At 46.8% G+C, this 20049-nt stretch overlaps 1 protein-coding gene and 1 long non-coding RNA gene across 3 annotated transcripts in view; one reads left to right on the forward strand and one right to left on the reverse strand.

The window, feature by feature from the left end:
* Nucleotides 1-20049, reverse strand: part of LOC146178322 (S-adenosylhomocysteine hydrolase-like protein 1) — a 266939-nt gene that overhangs the window by 232093 nt on the left and 14797 nt on the right. The window contains exon 2 of one of the 2 annotated variants that reach the window (XM_084578133.1): nt 19193-19315. The exons of the other annotated variant lie outside the window; for it this stretch is intronic. Coding sequence (XP_084434259.1) covers nt 19193-19315 — 123 coding nt within the window. The remainder of the gene's footprint in view (nt 1-19192; nt 19316-20049) is intronic. 2 annotated transcript variants of the gene reach the window in all.
* The window catches only part of LOC146178323 (uncharacterized), a 64018-nt gene that overhangs the window by 41662 nt on the left and 2307 nt on the right, over nt 1-20049 (forward strand). Inside the window, exon 3 of the long non-coding RNA XR_014700595.1 lies at nt 1930-3351. This is a non-coding gene — a long non-coding RNA (uncharacterized LOC146178323). The remainder of the gene's footprint in view (nt 1-1929; nt 3352-20049) is intronic.

Genomic DNA, 20049 nt, shown 5'->3' on the forward strand with positions numbered 1-20049 from the left:
AGGATATCGTCAAGCTCGCCGTCAGCTGTGCACGTGACCCAGCTGATTCGCAGACAAAATTATAAGGTGAATAAAGGGTGTTGACGCACTTCGCGAACAGGACGCTCGATGACAGGCGCTTGATAGCCAAAACAAGAACTTGCGCGTTTCTCAATAGGCAAAAAAAAAAAAAAGAAAAGAAAACCGTCCACTAGGATCTAACCAGATAAAACTAGTTGTAGACGCGCCAAGCTGGTCAGCGAGCTCGCTGGCAATGCTAGCCGAACGAGACGTGGCGAGGTATACTCTTGAAGAAGCCCCTGTCGTCCAATGGGCTTTCACGACGGCGAATGTTGATCATCAAAAGTGGCTCCAGCACTCACTCCCTTGGAAGCAAAAACAATGCTAATATTCTGCGGAACCAGATTCCTTGAAGTTCTGTCTTCTCTGTTAACACCGCAGACGGTGAGAAGGTGGGACGCAAAATGGTGACAAGAGGACAGCCATCACAGTCGCAACGCACACGCACTCACACACACAGGCGTAAGCACCGCACCCAATCAAGAGCCGAGATCGCAGACGTCACCGTGCCAGCGACGCTAGCGGTTGTAACATACGGTAGTCTTGAGCTCTTCGCGCCAGACTTAGAAGCGCCGACGAAGTTTTTTCACGTCGCACCCGTTGCCGATGCAGCGACGGTGGCAGCTGTATAGGCGTCTTGCGCAAGAACCGTTAGTTAACCGCAGACAAGAGTCATACTTGGCGCAGAGGTCGCATTAGCCGCCGGACTTCCTAGTGTCGTCTGCTACGCCAAATGCCAGTCCGTCTGCGCCGCATGCGCTGCTGCTATACACGCTCACTTCTGCGAACCAGCTTGAGCGCCGACGACTGTGCAGGGAGAAAAAGGTACGGAAAAAAGAAAAATACAATGCAGGGCACGGTACACAAAAAAAAAAAAAAAAACGAAAATAATTCCACAGTGTGACGTTGGGGGATGCAACTGCGACCCCCACTCCCAGACCTGGCGTACGAGCGGCGATTGCGACCGGACGGACAGAGTGCCCTTGACAGCAGGCGTTGGAGACTACTTTCTTTTTTTTTTTTTTCTTGTTCCTTCGTTCGTTTGGTTTCTTCTGCCCTTTTTTCCTTCTCGTTCAAGGTAGACTGCAGACGCCCTGTAAGCTTCTATATATAGTTTCTGGCGCCTGCCAAGCAGTACTACCACATATATAATTTTTTTTCCAATGAATCGACTGTGCACAGAACGTTTCTCCGATCCCTTTTCCCTGTATTCTTTTTTTTTTTTTTTTGGTCTGTGCGTTATAAGGTATTCTTGTCTCGTCACGCAGAGCGAGCCCGAGAAATCCAGTTCCACCGCAGATAACGGCTCTTCACCTTGACACGGCTGGGCAAGCCAACCTCTTTGCCTGTGAAAGCACTTACTTGTCGTCAGCGTCAGGTACTACGCGCCGAGGATACCGAAACACAAGACGTTACGGGGCCTACTTCGGAATACAAGCGCTACAAATGCATGAACGGCGCCGCAGAGTCTCCAAGGATTCTCGTTTTCGGGCTGCATAGTCGGTCGTAAACAACTTTCCGTAAACATGTCAATGAACCAAGCCTGCAGGGTCGTCGGTCATATACGTAGGCAAAAGTTGCTTGGCCAGGTTTACGCAAGCGAGAGTGTTCCGTCTGTCTACTGCCGAGAGGTTCACGTCCGTGCAGCATGTCAATAAGGAGCATGTGAGAACATGACACTTTCATGCAAAGACGTGCCTATCGGTTACTTGCTGACGCAAAGCTGAAGTATCGTAACACATCATGCAAAACCACGTCTCATGCGACGGATCACTGTGGCAACTGAGAGCCAATTTCTTTCAATTTTAAGATACTCGATCCTGAAACTCACACATCAATTCTTTTTTCTCTCTCTCTTCTCTATCGCAGGAATACTCCCGCAAGCGAGCAGTGGACGGAAGCAAAGCGCCATCGATCGGAATGCAACGAATAGAGAGAGCTGTGCCCAACGGTTAAGGCGTCATGGGGCGCACAACTCAGCGGCGAGCTGAGACAAGACTGTTGATGGGTAGGGATCAACATGAAACGCTCCAGACTCCGCCGGACACCCAGTGTGACAAGCCTACAACTTTCTGAACGAGTGAAGTGTTGATGCCTGCTGAAGCCTCTCAACTCGCCTGAAGGAACAACCATGCATAGTCTCAGTGCAATGAAGACGCGGCCTTGCTATTCTCAAGAGCACAAGTTGCCGAACCACCTAAGAAGAGACATCGAGAAGCAGATGTTCGTTAAGCACGACATGCAATTGGTCCAGGTGCAGTGCTTTCAAAACATTGGGAGAAGTTCCGCCACAACAGTCGCCAAAAAATATATATATATACGTATATATGATCCTTGTGATCCGCGTTGTCGCTACACATGATTCACAGCCCAGTAACTCGTCTACGCTACTAACGCCACGAAGTATGTAACACTACTCGGAAAGGTCGCTGTCACAGGACTACAGAGCGCCACTCCTTCACGACATGCCACAAGAGTTACTAAATCACCCCAACACTTACTGCGAAATCATACAAAAGCCACAGTTGTCGTCACCAAGAGCATCGAAGTCGCAGAAGCACAAAAATGTTCAAGCGAGCCATGAGAAGTCTTCCAAAATACCGCTTCATGGGAACTTCAACGCAGCAGATTTCAGACTCACACGTGAATGAAAGGCAGCACAGTCGAGCACGCACAGAGCAAGAGCCGTCGTCGTCAGAAAAAGCTGCGGAGACTTGCAAGACCACAGCGGCAGGTGCCAGCCGTTATTCCCTAAGCTCTTTCACAGCCTTCTACAAGGGGCCCTTGAATACGTCATTGCATACCTTGATTTCGTGGGTACACGCGTTTAGGCAAGTCAGACAGTAGGCCCAGTACACGAGCATGCCGCTAGAAAGGAACCAGGCGTTAGAGAAACGGTCTTCCAATGGCTGTTCCCCTGGTTATTCCAGTTACCGTCAAAGATCTGCCTCAATGGCGCGTACTTGCAAGCAGAGCAAGCGAAGAGAAGTGCAGCTGGCGGCGTCTCAAAGCACAACACCAGAGCATGTCGTCACCTGTGCTGCACCACACACGGAGTTCCCGAACATCGTTCGGCGTACAAAGAGATGCCGAACATCCAGGACATGTTGCTAATCGTCGCCTACGTGTCCCGATGCACGTGACCTGCCGGCGACCTCTTTCGACCTTCTTTTGCCGGCGGGGAACGCTGGTAGCTCGTTACGAGTGTGCCGGCATAACCTCGAGCAGCCCCCGGTGAATAGGAACGACGCTTCGGCTCTCAGGACCGCTCTTCATGGCCACGCTGCTCAGGTACGTGAAAAGTAGAGTCGTAGAGAGATGCGTGCGACGCCCTAGGCACTAACGACGCAATGACACAACATATCGCGCATAACACGAGGCAGCAAAGGGAGCTTCCAAATATACTGCAAATACACACTGCCGCACCCACGCTAAACGCGCATCGCCAGGCGTTGTCGCGTTTTCGAGCTACTATGCGCACAGCCTTGCCGCAACACGGAGACGCGCGTTCTTCTCGGATCGAGTCGCATTCGGGCGAGGTTTCGATGTTCCCACATAGAAAGAAAAAGGCGGGACCGGCACAACCACGGGCCGCTGCGCAGGGACGTAGTTTTGGCAGAGCGCTGCCGCCTTGTTGTTGTGCCTGCTTGTCGTGGTTCTCATTTTTGTTGATGTCCTTGTTGTGGTGTCGTTTTTGCTAGCGCCTCGCGCTTTCGACAGCGCTCTCTTCGCGTGGCAAGGGACACTACATCCTTCCCCCTTTCTGCCTACTTTTATTCGCACCACTCGGCAATCCCCGCCGCCTCCTTCGCGCGGCGTCTCGTGAACGTGTGTGTCCCCGTTCCTGCGCGATGTGAGTACACTTCGAGGTGTCATGCCGACGAAGCCAGCCCGGTCTCCCCTGGCGTTTAAGTTGAAAGGAGGATGGTAAGAAAGAAGACAAGAGGAGATGCAAAATAAAGAAGGAAAGGCGAGAAGCCTGCGCGGATCCGGATTTAACCGGTCGGCCGCGTTCGTAGTGGGGCGACCGAGTGTTGTCAGTGTCGGCAAGAGGTTTGACGTTTCTATTGTCCGGAGCGTATACGCGCGAAACACTGGTTCCTCTACGGCCGTCTCTTGAGAACAGTATTCAATTCGGCTGAATCGCAGGTGCCGCCGACAGGCATATGCAACATCCAAACTTCCAGAATTTGATCGTACGCAATATAAACAACCGACATGGACCAAATTGAACGGACACGTGGGAGCGGTGCGGCTCCGCCGGCGCCCCTTTAATAATAATAATTGGTTCACAGGAAGGGAAAGGCGCAGTATTTGTCACACTTGTTGTTTCTGTGGACGCCTGAACAATGGATGATGATGGGTTCATGAGTTATGTGTGACTCTGAGGCGTTCATGTGCTGTGCGATGTCAGCGCACGTTAAAGATCCCCCGGTGGTCGAAATTACTCCGTACCTCTCCACTCCGGCTCCTCTTCCTCTCTTTCCACTTTAACTCCCACCTTCCTCCCTTCCCTTACGGCGCGGTCCAGGTGTCCACAGAAACAAGTGTGACAGATACAGCGCCTTTTCCTTCCTGTGAACCAATTATTATTATTATTATTATTATTATTATTATTATTATTATTATTATTATTATTATTATTATTATTATTATTATTATTATTACTATTATTATTATTATTATTATTATTATTATTATTATTATGGACACCTGAACCGCGCCGTAAGGGAAGGGAAGGTGGAAATAGAGAAAGGTGAGCTATAGTGGAGGGCTATGGAGTAATTTCGACCACCTGGGGATCTTTAACGTGCGCTGGCGTCCCTTTCTGTTTGAACATCGCGCCGCTCGATCCGTCGTGCAGTGTCCCCCGCCGATACAGCCGCGACGGAGAGGAGCACGGCTACAAGTCGAATTAATCTACACCGTCTGAACTCGCTCTTGTCGCGCGAGCACTGCCAACTATGCCATATGCAGACACCCTTGGAAACGGCAATAGTGCTGAAAGGCCTCCGTTCAGTGTTCACTGAAAAACTTTCGAGGCGGATTTATTGTTTTGATCGGCAAGGAGGCACTTCAAGGGCTTGCCTGAGGATGTCTCATCGTTTCAACCGTTAAGTAGGCGCACTATACAGCCAAAGGAGATATGCAGATGGTCCTACAAGGTATACTGTTACTTCCGATAATCTGTTGACAGTCGCTCCTACCAATCCCTTTTATAGCCAAGATAGCGAGAACTCAGCCTAGTCCTGGGCGCTTCGTCCTGTCTGTGTCCCGTTTCGTGAAGAGCGTAGCAAGCTTTTAAGGCCAGTTTACCTTCAAGCAACACCGAAGCTTACATGCACAAAGTATATTCACCCTGTAGCTTGTTTACTGCTCGCCAGGGTTCCCTAATTATAACTGCTGTATTTCGGCAAAAAAAGAATCACATACGATCAAAGAGACTCGTGCGACATGTGCTGCAGATTCGCGCATGCATTTGCAAGGGGAAAGAGGTGGAGGGAGAATAGGTTCGGGCCCGCTTTGAAAGGAGACTGTGCGCCCCACTGACAGCCGTGCGATTAAAATCGGTTAGAGGCGGCCTAGCGTACATCCTCCTTCTCCTATGTTTATGGTTCCGAAGCCCACGTTCGAACCAGGGAACTTTACACCAGAACGTGACTCCTCTACGGGATGCTACACTATTTTGTAATCGCCGGTGTAAACACAGACATTAATGTTCGTTCGTGAATCATTTATTGTGCGGTGGCAATTTTCTTTTACGTGACTCAGGCCAGATGCGATGTCCCGTAGCCGTCGACTTTCCTTTCGGGTGAAGGTTTCCAGCTCAGTGGGATCATCACAGCCTCGTGGTCAGACAACTCGTGGTCAGAAACGGGTGGCGCAAGGGTCCCGGTGCATTCGTTTCCCATCTCACCCTTCGGCATGATCTGCATGGCCAAGCTGGCGGCTCCTTCCAACTCGACCACGCCATCTGGTTGCTCAAAGGTGAACTCAAGCCCCGGATGTGCTTGAGTTCACAGAGAGCAAGGTTGAGAGCATTGTGGCACGCCATCTGGCCTCGTGGTCACACAACCCGCCGACCATTCACATGTTGAGCGGCTTCCATGGGCGAAAGAGAAGTGAGCGCCGGCGTGCCATTGCACCTCCCCCCCCCCCATCAGTGCCCGCCCACGTCACATACCAGCTGCTACCATCAGTCAGAGGCATGCCAGTAGCATTTAGAGGATTCAAGCGGCGTGTGCAAGGTCCGGGTATTTGTTGCCAGTCATACTACCACTTCAAACAGGCATGCATGATTAACGAGGCAGCGAGGCTTCAAACCATCGGCGCCAACTCCGACGGGCATTTCTTTTAAACGAGGTACTAACGCTTTCGCGTTAAAAGATTAACTTTTAAGACGCGATGACGCAAGAAAAAGCAGCAAGGAAACCGATGGCGCCATTCATAAAGGACCTGATGCACCCACAGATGAGCAGCGACTGATGGTAATCGCTGTGTGGGCCGAGACTATTAGTAGCGAGTAACGACTGACCTGTGGGTTGGGTAATTGGCATAGATGCGTAATATTCGCGCGTCACTTGTGACTCATACAAAATAAACAAATTTAAAAAAAAATGCCAGGAAACGATTACGGCAGAAAGCGCAAGAAACGGTGGCTCACTACGACATGACGCACTTAGTGTGTGCGGTCACCTATACCGTATTTAACAGAAGAAAACAGGCCGCTTTATATGCTTCTCACTTACTACAGAAAAAGCCCTGCACCTTTCCTAAAATTAGAAGAACAAGCAAGGAGAGGTCAAGTGCCTTCCTTACAGGGATGGCTTCACTTATGGGTGACTTATGACTTGGCGGGTGCCATAAGCCGACCATAAGTGAAGCCATCTCTGTGAGGAAGGCATTTGTGCAGATGTCTTGACTTATGGTTGGCTTATGGATTCACGGGTGCCATAAATGATCCACTATAGGACTGAGAAACGAACCATGCAAAGTGGCTACTTATGGCGAAGTTTGTATTTGACTTTCTAAAGTCCTGCTAATACCCCGCTTACCCGGCTTGCCGCGCCTTATCTGCTTGCGGCTGTGACTCATCCTCATCCGGCAACCACGGTACTTTGTCAGTAGCAGGCGGAGTGGCAAAACAGTGTGAAAGAACACCGAGACTTCTTCCAGAACCGGCGCTGTGCTGGAGTGTCAGTATCAATAATGCCTCGCATCTAGGTCCGATGAGGATCATATGTGGTCCATGCAGGCTGCACTTTTGGAGCGCACTCATTCCCGAGACTAAACAATCGGAAAATATGGTCAATAAAATAGGATACCGGGATAGCCGACGCGGAAAACGTTGAAGAAGGAGGTTTAGTGCTGCAATGGAATTCTTTCTCAGCTACTTCCATGGTTTCTAGTGAGCAAAACCAAGGTCGTATAATTTCGTTTACAATCGGTAGCTTTCAGAAAGGTGGGAGTCGGGGCGAGGATGTTTTGCTGTGGCGGCCAAGAAGAGATTCAAATGCACTTAATACAACGGGTTCATATGCACTTCAACCAATGTTAAGGTATTATCTAATCTCTTCCTATAGCACTTGTGGTGGTGTCACGATCTGAAACCTGCATTTGAGAAGGGGCTTTAAAATTTTCTCAGTGTTTGGGAAATTTGCATAATTTGCTCTATTACTGGAGATTCCTCAGCACTTGTTTAAATTTCGAAACGCAGCAAAATATAGAGCAGTCATATTAAATGATTATATTAAATGACCATATTGAGTAATCGATGCCGATGGGCATCGAATTATTTAAGACACTGCAGTTACAATATGCGTGCCTCAGGAGCACGTGCAGACTGTGCACGGCCCCGGCTCACGTAGGTCGCAGATCGCAGGGGAGGAATTATCCAGCGAACAGGTGAGCATTGTACTGCTTCATTCTACCTGGCCATTAAATGGCCACGTGACGCTGTACACGTCACGTCATTGTTTTTTTCCTCCTGCGGAGAAAACGTCTTCACTTGCGAATAAGCGCTTTGTCTCCTCCTGTACAGCTTTGTAAGCGAGTACTATGAGGCACATACTACTTCGACAGGTAATGGTGACTCTAAGCACATAAAAATTGCAGAAGGTCGGTTCAACACATTACCATGCCAGCCATGTATTGCCAGCCATGTATTAGAAAAACACGGCTTCATCGTTGTCGGCATGAGCCAAAAAAAATTAGGGAAAGGTTTAACTTAAGCAGAAAAGGCGAAAGCGATTCCTCCGTGGATGTCTGCGAACCTGAAAGACAACACAGCCGGGACGACACGAGGGTATTTTGAAGAGGGGGGTCCCAGTAGGCGAGCCAGCGGTGGCAGGAAAGGGTAGCTAGGGGACTTGAAGACTGTGTGGCACTGTGTCAGGCAATAGTTTATATTTGTGGAGATATGTGTCGATACGAATGAAGCTTGCTACGTGTGTGTGACAGCCATAGTAAAGTCCCGCGATCTGATGGACGCCGCTGCCCCAGCAGATGGCGCGCAAGCAGAACAAAGCAAAAAAAAAAAAAAAAAAACGACGGAGAAGAAGGGTGGTATGTTGGTACACTGACACATCGCAGGACCAATTGGCACAGCTTGCAAAGATCATGCCTAGGCTTCAAGAACAATATCAGGTATAAAAAACATGGCTAGGGGTAACCTATTTATGGACAGAGGACAAATGCAATCAGGAAAACAGTAGTTAAGGGTATCGGTGAAGATATCAAACAGTTTGGAGACGGGGTCGAGACAGCCATATTGGGTGATATGAATGGACACATTGAAGATCCGGGTGGGTACACCGACGGCAACAGGAGGTTAATGCTAGAAATGTGTGAGCTCTTTAACCCAGTTATTGTGAATAGAAAGGAAATGAAAGATCACGTGGGAATTCCACAATAGGCAAACGACCATTGATTACTGCTTAATGTCCCTAGGAATCTAAAATAAGATCGAGAGGATGGAAATAGATGAGGAAGGCGCGTGCAGTCTGGGAAGAGACCATAAACGTATTAGCCTGCAGATGGGATACCTGATCAAAGGAAAAATCGGGAAGCACAAAGAGCAAACCCAAATTTAACCTAAAAAAAAAAAAAAAAAAAACTAGGAATAATAGCATCAGGCATAGAGGAAATGGTAGACACAACTAATCCGTGCAAAAATCCAAAAGTAAGAGTCAAGCTACAGCTCTTCTTGGGCTAGTTGGTGCATACTTGAATGCAGATGAAATAATTGCGCCGAACCATGCAGACCACAGATTGGTGGAAAGGTAGGAGGCCTCCTCGAAGCTGGTGAAATGGTGAAATTGAACACGCAAACGAACGAAGACGGGTGGCTTCCAGAGAACAGAGAGAAGCAAATAAAGCGCAGAAATTGGGAATGCAGATACTTTGTGGAGGGTAAAATACAAAAGCACACTGATCGCTGGATGACCGAAGTTCGCGCGACTCAACTAAAGGGGCGGCGAAGAAATTCTGGGGCCACATAAGCTGCCTGGGTAAAAGGAATCAAATGGAGCATATGTATTCAGGACGCCGAGTAAAAATTTCTAGAGGGGGACGACGCTGTAAGATACATCAGTTATAGCCGAATCATTTAGGCGCGATGATGGGGCAATCGCCTTGAATGAAGAAACAGTATCAGAGAGCATAAAGGAAAGGAACTCACCAGTCACAACTGATCACTTTTAATAGGAAGGAGGCGCGAGGAGACAAATATTCCTGTATGTACAACCGTAGGGGCGGACAAGATTTCAGTCAAGCTAATTAATGGGCTTGGTCCAAGAAGCAAGGAAACATTAAAGTCATTGGAAACAGACATAACAAATAAATAAATTCCGGACTACTGGCAAGAGTAGGATGAATTTAATCTTTAATAAAAACGGATATAGAACATTAAATCATTTAGACTGATCACGATAGCGTCAATTATGTATAGATTGGCGATGCAGGCAGTGATGCTGAAAATGCAGGCATGGATAGAAAGTAATAATGTACTGGGCGAACTGCAGAACGGATTCAGAAGCGGTAGGCGCCCAGATGATAGCATTTTAATAATAACGCGATGCATAGAAATATCCAGGGCAGAAAACAGACCGCTATATTTTAGCCTTTGTGGACATAAGCGGTGCATACGACGGTGTAATTAGGGAATTCTCCTTTGGAACACACTCGGATCTGAAGGCATCGGTAAAGCAGTAATCGAATTACTAAAGGAAACATACAGGGATAACAAACTTGAAATTGCTAGGGAGGGGTTATGAAGTACGTCTACTGTCGAGGCATGCAAAGGACTAAGGCAAGGATGTGCGCAATCACCATTGTTTTCTATGATTTATATCAAGAATATGGAGTCTGCAAGAAAGCAATAGTGGTTTTAGTTTCTTGTATAAGCCAGGGGAAAGGACGTAGAACAAAAGCTTCCAAGATTAATGTACGCGGACGACATTATTCTGTTAACTAATAACCAGAAAGATTTACAAGCATTCGTTAATATATGTGAATACGAAGGAGATGCATTCGGCTTAACCTTGAGCGCACTTAAGTCGGGTTTGGTGGTACTCTACGATTTCAGTGATAAAAATCTTAGAATACAAGGAAGTCAGATACCAAGACACTGGCAGAATAATACAACTATCTCTGGGTATGGACCAACAAAGGACAAGTATACATGGAAAAGCATGAACAGGCCACCAGGGCGAAGGGATCTCGCGATAATGAAGCACATAGCATTATAGGGGTACAACACATTATGAAGTACTTAAAGGAGTTTAGAAAGGAATAATGGTACCAGGGCTTACCTCCGGGAACGCAGTTTTGTGAGATGTCCCGTCGGGATAAGAAATAAGTCAGCGATCTGTGGGAAGTTAGCACTTCGAGCCCACGGCAAAACTACGAATGAGGCAGTACAGTGAGGCATTTGCTGGTCGTCTTTCGAGGCACGAGAAGCTCAGGGAAAAATATTGCACGAAGAACGCTTCAGGAAAATGGACGACAATAGGTGAGCACCTGAAGTGTTTAAATACCGAAAGTGTATTGACTACAATGGCTGAAAAGGACCAGAAAACTAACTAGTAGTTATTTAGGAAGACAGGGCAGGGAAATAGACGACGGGTAAATAGCACAGAGGTTAAAAACTAGAATAATTAAATGAAAGCGAAGCCGACCCCAGACCTATATAGAAAATAGGAAACTGATTAAACGTTCTATGACAACTCAAGAGGCAGCGGCTTTCTCTTCGAAGCTAGATTAGGATGTCTTAGAACGCGAAGCTACAAAAGGAAGTTTAATCGAGAAAAATCAATGCCCCGCCACAGTGATGCGGTGGTCAAGATGCTCGACTACTGTGCCACCTTTACTAGATATGTACAACGTTCTACTGTACCAGAGTACCCGGATTGGAGCCCGACCTGCGGCGGCTGCGTTTCGATGGAGGCGAAACGAAGAAGCGCCCGTGTGCTGTGCGATGTCAGTGCACGTCAAAAATCCCCAGGGGGTAGAAATTACTCCGGAGCCCTCCACTACGGCACCCCTTTCTCCCCACTTCCACCTTCCTCCCTACCCTTACGGCCTGGTTCAGGTGTCCACAGAAGAAGTATTACAGATACTGCGCCTTTTCTTTCCTGTGAACCAATTATTATTATTATTTATCAATAAGGTGAACCTTGTGCAGTGCTAAATCAAAATTAAACGAGTATTTAAAAATATACCGAGTCTAGAATTAAAGTCCTTAAGTTGGAGTCCTCTGAATTAAAAAGCATAAACAGAAAGGTTGGGCATGATGACGACTGTGACCACCCGTTTCAAAGGAGACGCTCATAACATTCATCCATCCGTGCGTGTCGACTTCGTTTGATTTCGCCGCGGAACATGCGAAGTGTGCTTACTGTGTAACCACGAGTGAACAAAAAAATTGTCCGTATTTTCGTGTGAATTACAGCTATCACTTCATGCCATAAAAGGCGAATTTAAGTGTACCCCATGTTTTGCGCGAATTTTGTAGTCGTTGAAAATGAACTATAGTCCAACTTCATGACACGGAGAACTTCGCTATCCCATCACGATGGCGTGGAGCGGAAGCAAAGGAGGCGTCTCGACATAGCGAATTCGTAATTGCGGAAAGCCTATGAAAAGGGCCTGGGTGAAAAGAACATACCTTGAACCGAGCTTGCCGGTGCCTCAGAGAGCCCAGTGTCCCCCGCAGCCGCCTCCTTTACGCCGAGATGGTAGCGCCACCTCCATCCAGCCATAGAAAAGGGAACGGCTGATATGAAGGCTCACTGGCGAACCTCTTTAAATAGCAGAGCAGAAAACAGACAGGACGGAGCAGACTGCGCGAACTTATAATCTGTTTAATTCCCATCCAGTGCTCAGCATGTCGCCGTATCAACCGTTTTCTTGTTGCTACTATCAGCTTCGGAAAGGGGGCTATTTTATAATCATGGCACTCATTTATAATCCGGCTGGAACGTCGCCGCCAGAAAACATAGTCGCCGCGAGTATCATCTTCCCAAAGTTGACGACTCGAGCCAGCACATATATCTCCTCGACTGAGCCCTCAATGAGACTTCGCGAAGCTCGAGCGACTTCGCCGATACAAGATATTTTACGACAAACCAGGGCTGCGACGCCCCAGAAAATAATAAGATGAGGGAAAGTAGGAACGCATGAGCGCAGCTGTTTGGGTTCCTAGAAACATGGGTGGTCGCCATGGTCGATGGAGCCGCTACCACTTCTGGTAGAAGCCCTCACACCACTATAACATGAGTGTAAATACGGCGTGAATACGCTTGCTAGTCAAATTTTTTTTATAGTTTTTGCAGCGCGTAGCCGGACAAGGACAAAGACGGAGGAACATGTAAGACGCACAGGTACTGAACTGCAACTTTATTTTGGTAATCAGCCAACCATGTCATATATACCACAGAGAAACGCCCACAAGAGGGGCAAAATCTAAACACGTGGCGAAACCCCGGTGCAACAAAATCAAGGCGTCAAATTGAACAACCACGAGTATAAAAATATCGGTAAATCTAAATGCCTAACACACGATTAACACGAGAAAGCGACATAACATGATAATAGTGGACGCGTGGCGAAAGTGCGTGAAAAATCAACAAATATTTCCAGTCCTTATGGCTAAAAAAGTGGATGTGTCAGGTGTCCACAGGTGTTATGATGTTTCTTATTATAACACCCCGCCGCGGTGGCGCATGGATTGAATCAGAGCCACGGCGACCGCTTATTGAAATTTTGATGGAGGCTGAAAGCCAGGCGCCCGTGTGCTGTGCGATGTCAGTGCACGTTAAAGAATCACGGGTGGTCGAAATTTGAGGAGCCCTCCACTATGGCGTTTCTCATAGCCTGAATCACTTTCGAAGGTTAAGGCCCATAATATCAAACCAAAAAATCTTATCGTACCTTACTTTATTTTCTTCAGCACAGCAACACCAACATGCATCCGTTTCGAACGCATATGAGCCCCTCTACCTCGCATACTCATCGCACTGGTAAGCAATGCGCAGCACCGGCACGTGAAATCCTCATCATTGTTTCGTGCGCACAACTTGAAGCGGCAACAACGGCATTGGGCTTAACAAATCAATGCCTTCCGCTGTTAGTCCAGACTCCAGCCTAACACAGCAAGCCTTTTCAGCCATCTATGAACACGCACACGAAATGCATGCGTGGAGCAGACACAGAAAACCTCCATGCTTCCGCGGAAACTTTTTTGTGGTTATGCAGTCAAAGCTACAGAGCCGAAACGCATCAGCTCACTGCGCTGCAGAACAGATATTTCGCAGGTCGTGCCGTAGATTATAATATAGAATTACACAAATAAAAGCCAGTACAGCGTTACCGTAGTGCATTTTAAAATCAGTACACTACGCCGTGCAAATTAAAGTGATGATGATGGTGATGATGATGATGCTCAGGGGCATACCCTTTGAAACGGGTCGGCACCAAAACTGGTGCGTAGGCCAAAAGGCAAAAAGTGCAAATGCGGCGGCTGTGCCCGCAAAGAGTATGTCAGCTGCTTCTGCTGCCTCTACCCGCCGGCTTTTGTACGCGTTTGCAATAAGCTTTTCGATGACGATATATTAATTTACCGCGAATTTACGTTCATATTAGCACTTCAATAGTACAAAGAAACACATTTCTGCGTCGTTGGCGACCCGAAAACTTATTTCAAGTAAAGGCGAAATCGAAGCTGAGGCCAGGTATGTCAAAGCTACTTGGTGTAGTGATATCGTGACGAAATTAAGCACCGCCCCACTAGGTTTACAAAAAGTTGTCCGGGAGTGCACCACCCGGATGCTGGCCTGCCCCTTCGCGAGTCAGTGCTAAACATGAGGCTGTGGCGGGAAGCGGCCGGTTATAAGGGGAGAGAGGCCCAGTCGGCCGGCGGCACTGTTTTGACTGCCGGGGGTGACGCCACGACCCTAGTGCGCAATCCCCACATACGCAAATGCAGCCAGTGCGTCACGCATCCACGCATGAGACCCCTTAAAGATCAACCCCAAAGGCCCCCTCACCGATGCTGTAACCTTAAACGCGGCGTCGTTGGTGTGTCAGCGTCGCGCGGCGAGTTATTGCGTCATTCTCGCGACACCGCGACCGTACCAAGCCACGAGGTTCGATATATATCAGCAGGAAACCCTGATCAACCGCCCAGTAAAAAACCAAGTGAAACCAACTGCAACCAACTGGCCATTCCGGCGTGTTTTAGCCATTTTCCAATTGGAGCCAACGGGTGAGACCCATTGCATATACAATGGGTCCAATGGGGCATACCAGTTCGATTCAATTGGCCAGACATGCATACAATGGGTCCAGTGGGACTTACCAAATGGGGCAAAAGGCAAGCTGTCAATTTACATTTTACTAGTGAAACTATGAGCATTGCATGTTTTATAGAAAACAAGGCCGACAAATAAGCATACGTCGCACAACTATATATATATATATATATATATATATATATATATATACAGCAGTCAGACACTATTACAGCTTAGATCAATACATACAACCAGTTAACATACTTCTTCTCCAACTTCTATACACCGCTCATCAAACACTTAGAGTGGCAGTATTTATTTTTTTACTGCAGTGGTAGTGTAGATGATGAATACGATTTACTAGGCCAAGCTGCTGATAGCTATTATGAAAAGAATGTTCATTATTTTTTATTTGTCAAATATGCGAATGTTCACCTGGATACATGGAGTGCAGTTGAACAGACCGAAGAATGCAATGGGTCAGACTAATTAGGCTCACCAGCTGGCAAAGAATTACTCAATTGAGTAACCATTTCGAGCATAAAGAATCAATATTACAGCTACTGATGTACGCGTACAAATGGCAGTCTAATATTTAGACTTTGTACTGATAGCTGCTAGATGCAATTGGACTCCCTAAATGAAATCAACTACGGGTCCATTTGGACAGTCCAACTGCACCGAGAATTCCAACTAGAAACAAATGGACTATACACTTCGAACGCGGAATTCACGTCGAACTATTCAATTGGAATGTGAATTTCAGCTGGAACACATAGGAGAGTCCAAGTGAACCGTCCACTCGAAACGAGAATTTCAACTCTGACTTATTGAATATCATGAAACTAACTGGGATTCTAATAGTTTCCAGAGTCATTGTTGTTTTTTGAACGGGCACGCGCACTTTTTTTCGGATTAACTTCGCGGAAAATAAAGAAATGCAGGCACTCATACGATCTGATGTGGCATTTTTGCCTCACCAGAGTATTCTAACACAGCGGTCATTAGTTCGCGCTTAATTCTTCCCCACCTCCCTCTCGCCTTTCCTTCTTGCACTCGTCCAACTCGCCCACACAACCCGTGGGTCCCAATTATAGCCCACAACGGATTTTCGCCAAACGAGGCCCATACTTGTTCTCGCAATTGAAACCCGCCGCCCGGTTATTACCTTGAAAAAATGAGATTCATCGACTGCTGTTCGCGGTAGTGAATAGTACAATTACTCCCCATCATCTGACGTCACAACCCCGCCGCGGCGTCTTAGTCGCTATGACGCTCGACTACTGATCCCAAGGACGCGGGATCGAATCCCAACCGCGGCGGGCTTCGATGGAGGCGAAAAGAAAGGCGCTCGTGTACTGTGCGACGTTAAAGAATCCTAGGTGGTCGACATTTTCCGAGGCCCCCACTACAGCGTATTTCATTGTCTCAGTCGCTTTAGAATAGATTTTATAAAACCAACAAATCAACCAATCTGACGTCACTATAAGCTGACCAATCAGCGTGGAGCGGTGTTACGTCGACGACGCCTCGGGACCGGTAAATGTGCCCTTTACAAGGGACGTGGCAAATAAAATGGCCAATCTGGTCATTATTGTTATTTTTATTATTTGGCAATTATCCTCCGGTTTTTATCTGTCTTGTGACTAAAGATTATAAGAAAACATGCAGCATTTTTTTTTAATATACAGTCTTTTTTTTTTTATTTTTTACAAGCAGCCGTGGGGGGGGGGGGGGGGGGGGGGGGGGTTGAGCCAATCGAGCTTTTAATGGCATACCGACGTAATGCTGATTCCGCGCGTTTCCAGGCGCAATGAAAGGGAGAATCCGGGGCTTACGTCTGTTGCAATTCCGCGTGTCACCGATGAAGAGCGCATGATTCCCGACAGGCTGAGGAGCGCAATTAAGCTCTCGATTTTTATATGCATAGCCGCAATACTTTTGCGTGTTGTTTGCAAGAAACGTATTCGTGTGCATGTTCTTACTAAGTTTTTAACTTTATTTCTATGACTACCGGGAAACTAAAGCAATAACTAAAGCTTTATTATAGAAAAACCCAAACTTTGTGAACATGCTGATGCAAAAGAAAGCTTGCACTTTTTCTCAATCATTTAACGCAGCATCGGAGATGACTGACTGTACGAGGGTTGACGATTGTAATTACTCAACAATTAAACACTAGGCTCAAAATGACCTGCAGTGCTGAAGTAAGGGGAAATAAGGGTAATCAAATAACACACATGTACCAGATTTGCAGCATCACGCTTGTAAACAGTGAAACTAGTTTGATCTGTCCCTAGCTGTCGCGGAAAAACGCGAGTATGCCAATCAAGATATGGCTAAGGAAATGGGGCGGCGAATCTTCATTATTCAGTTGCAAAACTTCCCATACGGCGCATGTATCAAAACATGGCGGTCCGAGTTCTGCAAAATACGGATGTTCACGGATTGTGGCGCACCCGCGGTCATTAAAGTAAACTGTGTCCATGTTGCGGACTGGTTGAGAGATGTCACCGTCCGTTCAGGGGGTAATTAATCCCATCTCATAGATCTATTCGATTAACAAAGTTTCTCTATTCAAATACAAACGTTTGAGGCTCTTGACAAACGCACAGCGACCTGGCAACAAGATCATTTGATTTGATGCAAAAGCGAAAATCCTAAGACATAACAGCCTAGAGATATTTAAGAGGTAAAATAGCCGTTTTCGGAAGACAATAGCATAAATCTGCTTCTAGATAGCGTTACAATCCGTAAGGATTCAAACCAAAAAGTGGATAGCAAAGAAAATCATTTTTTTATTTTTAAGTATGGTTCCCAACTAGCACGTTCAAAGCGCTGTAAGGCGGGTAGTCACCATTGGAACTCCGTCTGACCCTTGCTTCCATATGGACCCAACTCTTACATATAGCAAACAATACTCAAAAGACGATTGATAAGTCAACAGCGGGAGTGCTGGAAGCCAACCAGCAGTAGAGTCCAATTACCTAACCAGCAGGAAGGGGTAGGAGGAAGTTGCGAGGATAGTACAGTCGCCGTAACTACCTCATAGCAAATTCCGTCCGCTAGGTTACTCGGTACATATATGAAAATGAATAGGTCAATAAAAATAAGTTGACTGCTCCAAGCGACAATAGCACAGACAGCATGACTGTTATCACGTGCCAATTCGCTAGCTGTTCGGTTAATAAGTTTTTATTTACATGACTATTTGAACGTTTACGAAAATTACATTCTTCGTTTATCCCCACGTATATAAAGAGCACAATTCTGCCAAGGGAGCAAGAAACCGCACACATAAAGTTAGTTAAAGGTAAAAATGAAATTAAAGATTACGTACCTTAAGTGTCACCAATCCGAATGGGGATTCGTGTAATTACCGCCCCCTTTTCACTGCACAGGCCGCAGTCAAGCTGTGGCTGTCGCACTTGAACGCTAAGGTTCCGCTTTAGTAACAGAAACGCGTAGACCTACAGCATTGTTAACAAGAGACAGAGTTTTAGCACAGTGGCGCGCTAATTAAGAAGCACGATAGAGGAGCCTATTGCACACGAAGAATTATTGGTGCGCTACACCACGCGATGCCTCGGTAAATTTAACAGTACAAGATTCCCCCGTCCGCGCCGAATATGATGTCCACGTTTCATCCAGCAACAGAAAAAAGCTTCAAACGTTATACTATTCGGCCTTCACTTCAATAGCAAAAAGGGAAGACAATAATTATCGTAGCAGCGCCTCATGGCGCCGCAAATGGACGGACAATTAGCAACGTGCAGTGATGAAGCCCGCAGTACTCGCTTCTCAAAAGCAAACAAATCGCAGAGTGTCGTTTTCGTGCAGTGACAGGTGCTCAACGGCAGCCTCATGAGTGAGTCACAGGTATAACATGCCACGTGTGATAACTTGCAGAACGTATTAGCGGCGATAAATACGTGTTCACGCAAGGAGATATGTAGCGAAAAAAAAAAAAAGAAAACTGGTCGAGGATGCTCTCGTTAGTGTGCATGAGCGCGGTTCCACGACTCACTGTCGCCTCCCGGTGCGAATAATCGTGCAGACAACCAGGTGAATGCAGTCCGAATTATCGGGCGGGGAATCGGAAAGACGCGATCCGAATAATCGTGCGGAGAACAGTGAAGAACGCGGTGAGATTATTTGCACCTTGTTGGCTGCGTCCACTGTTACTTTCCGAGCAAATAGCAATACGAAACTGGGAAATGGACAACACAGTGGGAGGGATGTGACGAGACAAGGGCGCGTGTCGTTTGCTGGTGCATGAATGTGTATCGTGTCTTTTCTTTTTCTTTTTTTTTCTTTTTTGTCGTGCGAAGAATACGTACGCGGTCGTTTCTGGGTGTCCATTCACTCCCTGAAGCGGAAGCCGAGCAAGTGTTCGTGTTTGTGTTCGGTCCACTTAGGTCTGACGAGGCTTGTCCAATGGGCGGACACATTTCCTGGTCCTCCTATGGGCAGACAGGGAACGGATTACAGAACATTGCGTTTATAGTTGAGCATTACACGTGTAAGTAATATTGTCACCTTAAAACAATGAAAATACTAGATGAGCATCTCGTAAAAATATCTGCTAAAATTAGCATACGTTTAAAGCGCCTCCTATGAGGCGCCTACCAAGGCGAATGGAAATTTCCTAATTCTTGAATTGACTCCTTCGCAGGAGCATTCTGCTCGACTATAGTGGTGAAACATGTAATTTTCCAAGCGGAAAATTGGAAGCAAAGCTCGAGCGTTTTTCGAAGCAGGTGGAATGCGCTGACGTGGTTTCACGGTTACCGCGTTGACACAATCCGAGTCGAAAAGCGCACGTACTGTGCTCTGCTTGAAAAACAGCCTGTTTCGCCATTAGTTTGGCAGAGTGAGTTGCGAATAGCTAAATCAAGAATTAGGAAATTATCCTACCGGTCACAGCGATTTCATCAGACACTCCACATACAGTGAAGACCTTGTAATGAAAATTTCGTAATATATGACACATGAACATATAAACGCAACATGTACAATCTACTATATTTTTTTACAATAACGGAGCAGTAGTTGGAAAGTGCAAATAAAATGCTTCGGAAAGAGTAGTAAAAATGAGAGGAAACAGTATGAACGCAAACTTAGCTAACTGTTTACACTAAAACGGAAAAGAAATTTTCAAGTATATCTCTTAGTTGACGAAACCAACACCTGGTAA

This window comes from Amblyomma maculatum, chromosome 9 (genome assembly GCF_055883805.1).
Source record: "Amblyomma maculatum isolate TAMU_Amacu chromosome 9, ASM5588380v1, whole genome shotgun sequence".
Taxonomy (NCBI): domain Eukaryota; kingdom Metazoa; phylum Arthropoda; class Arachnida; order Ixodida; family Ixodidae; genus Amblyomma; species Amblyomma maculatum.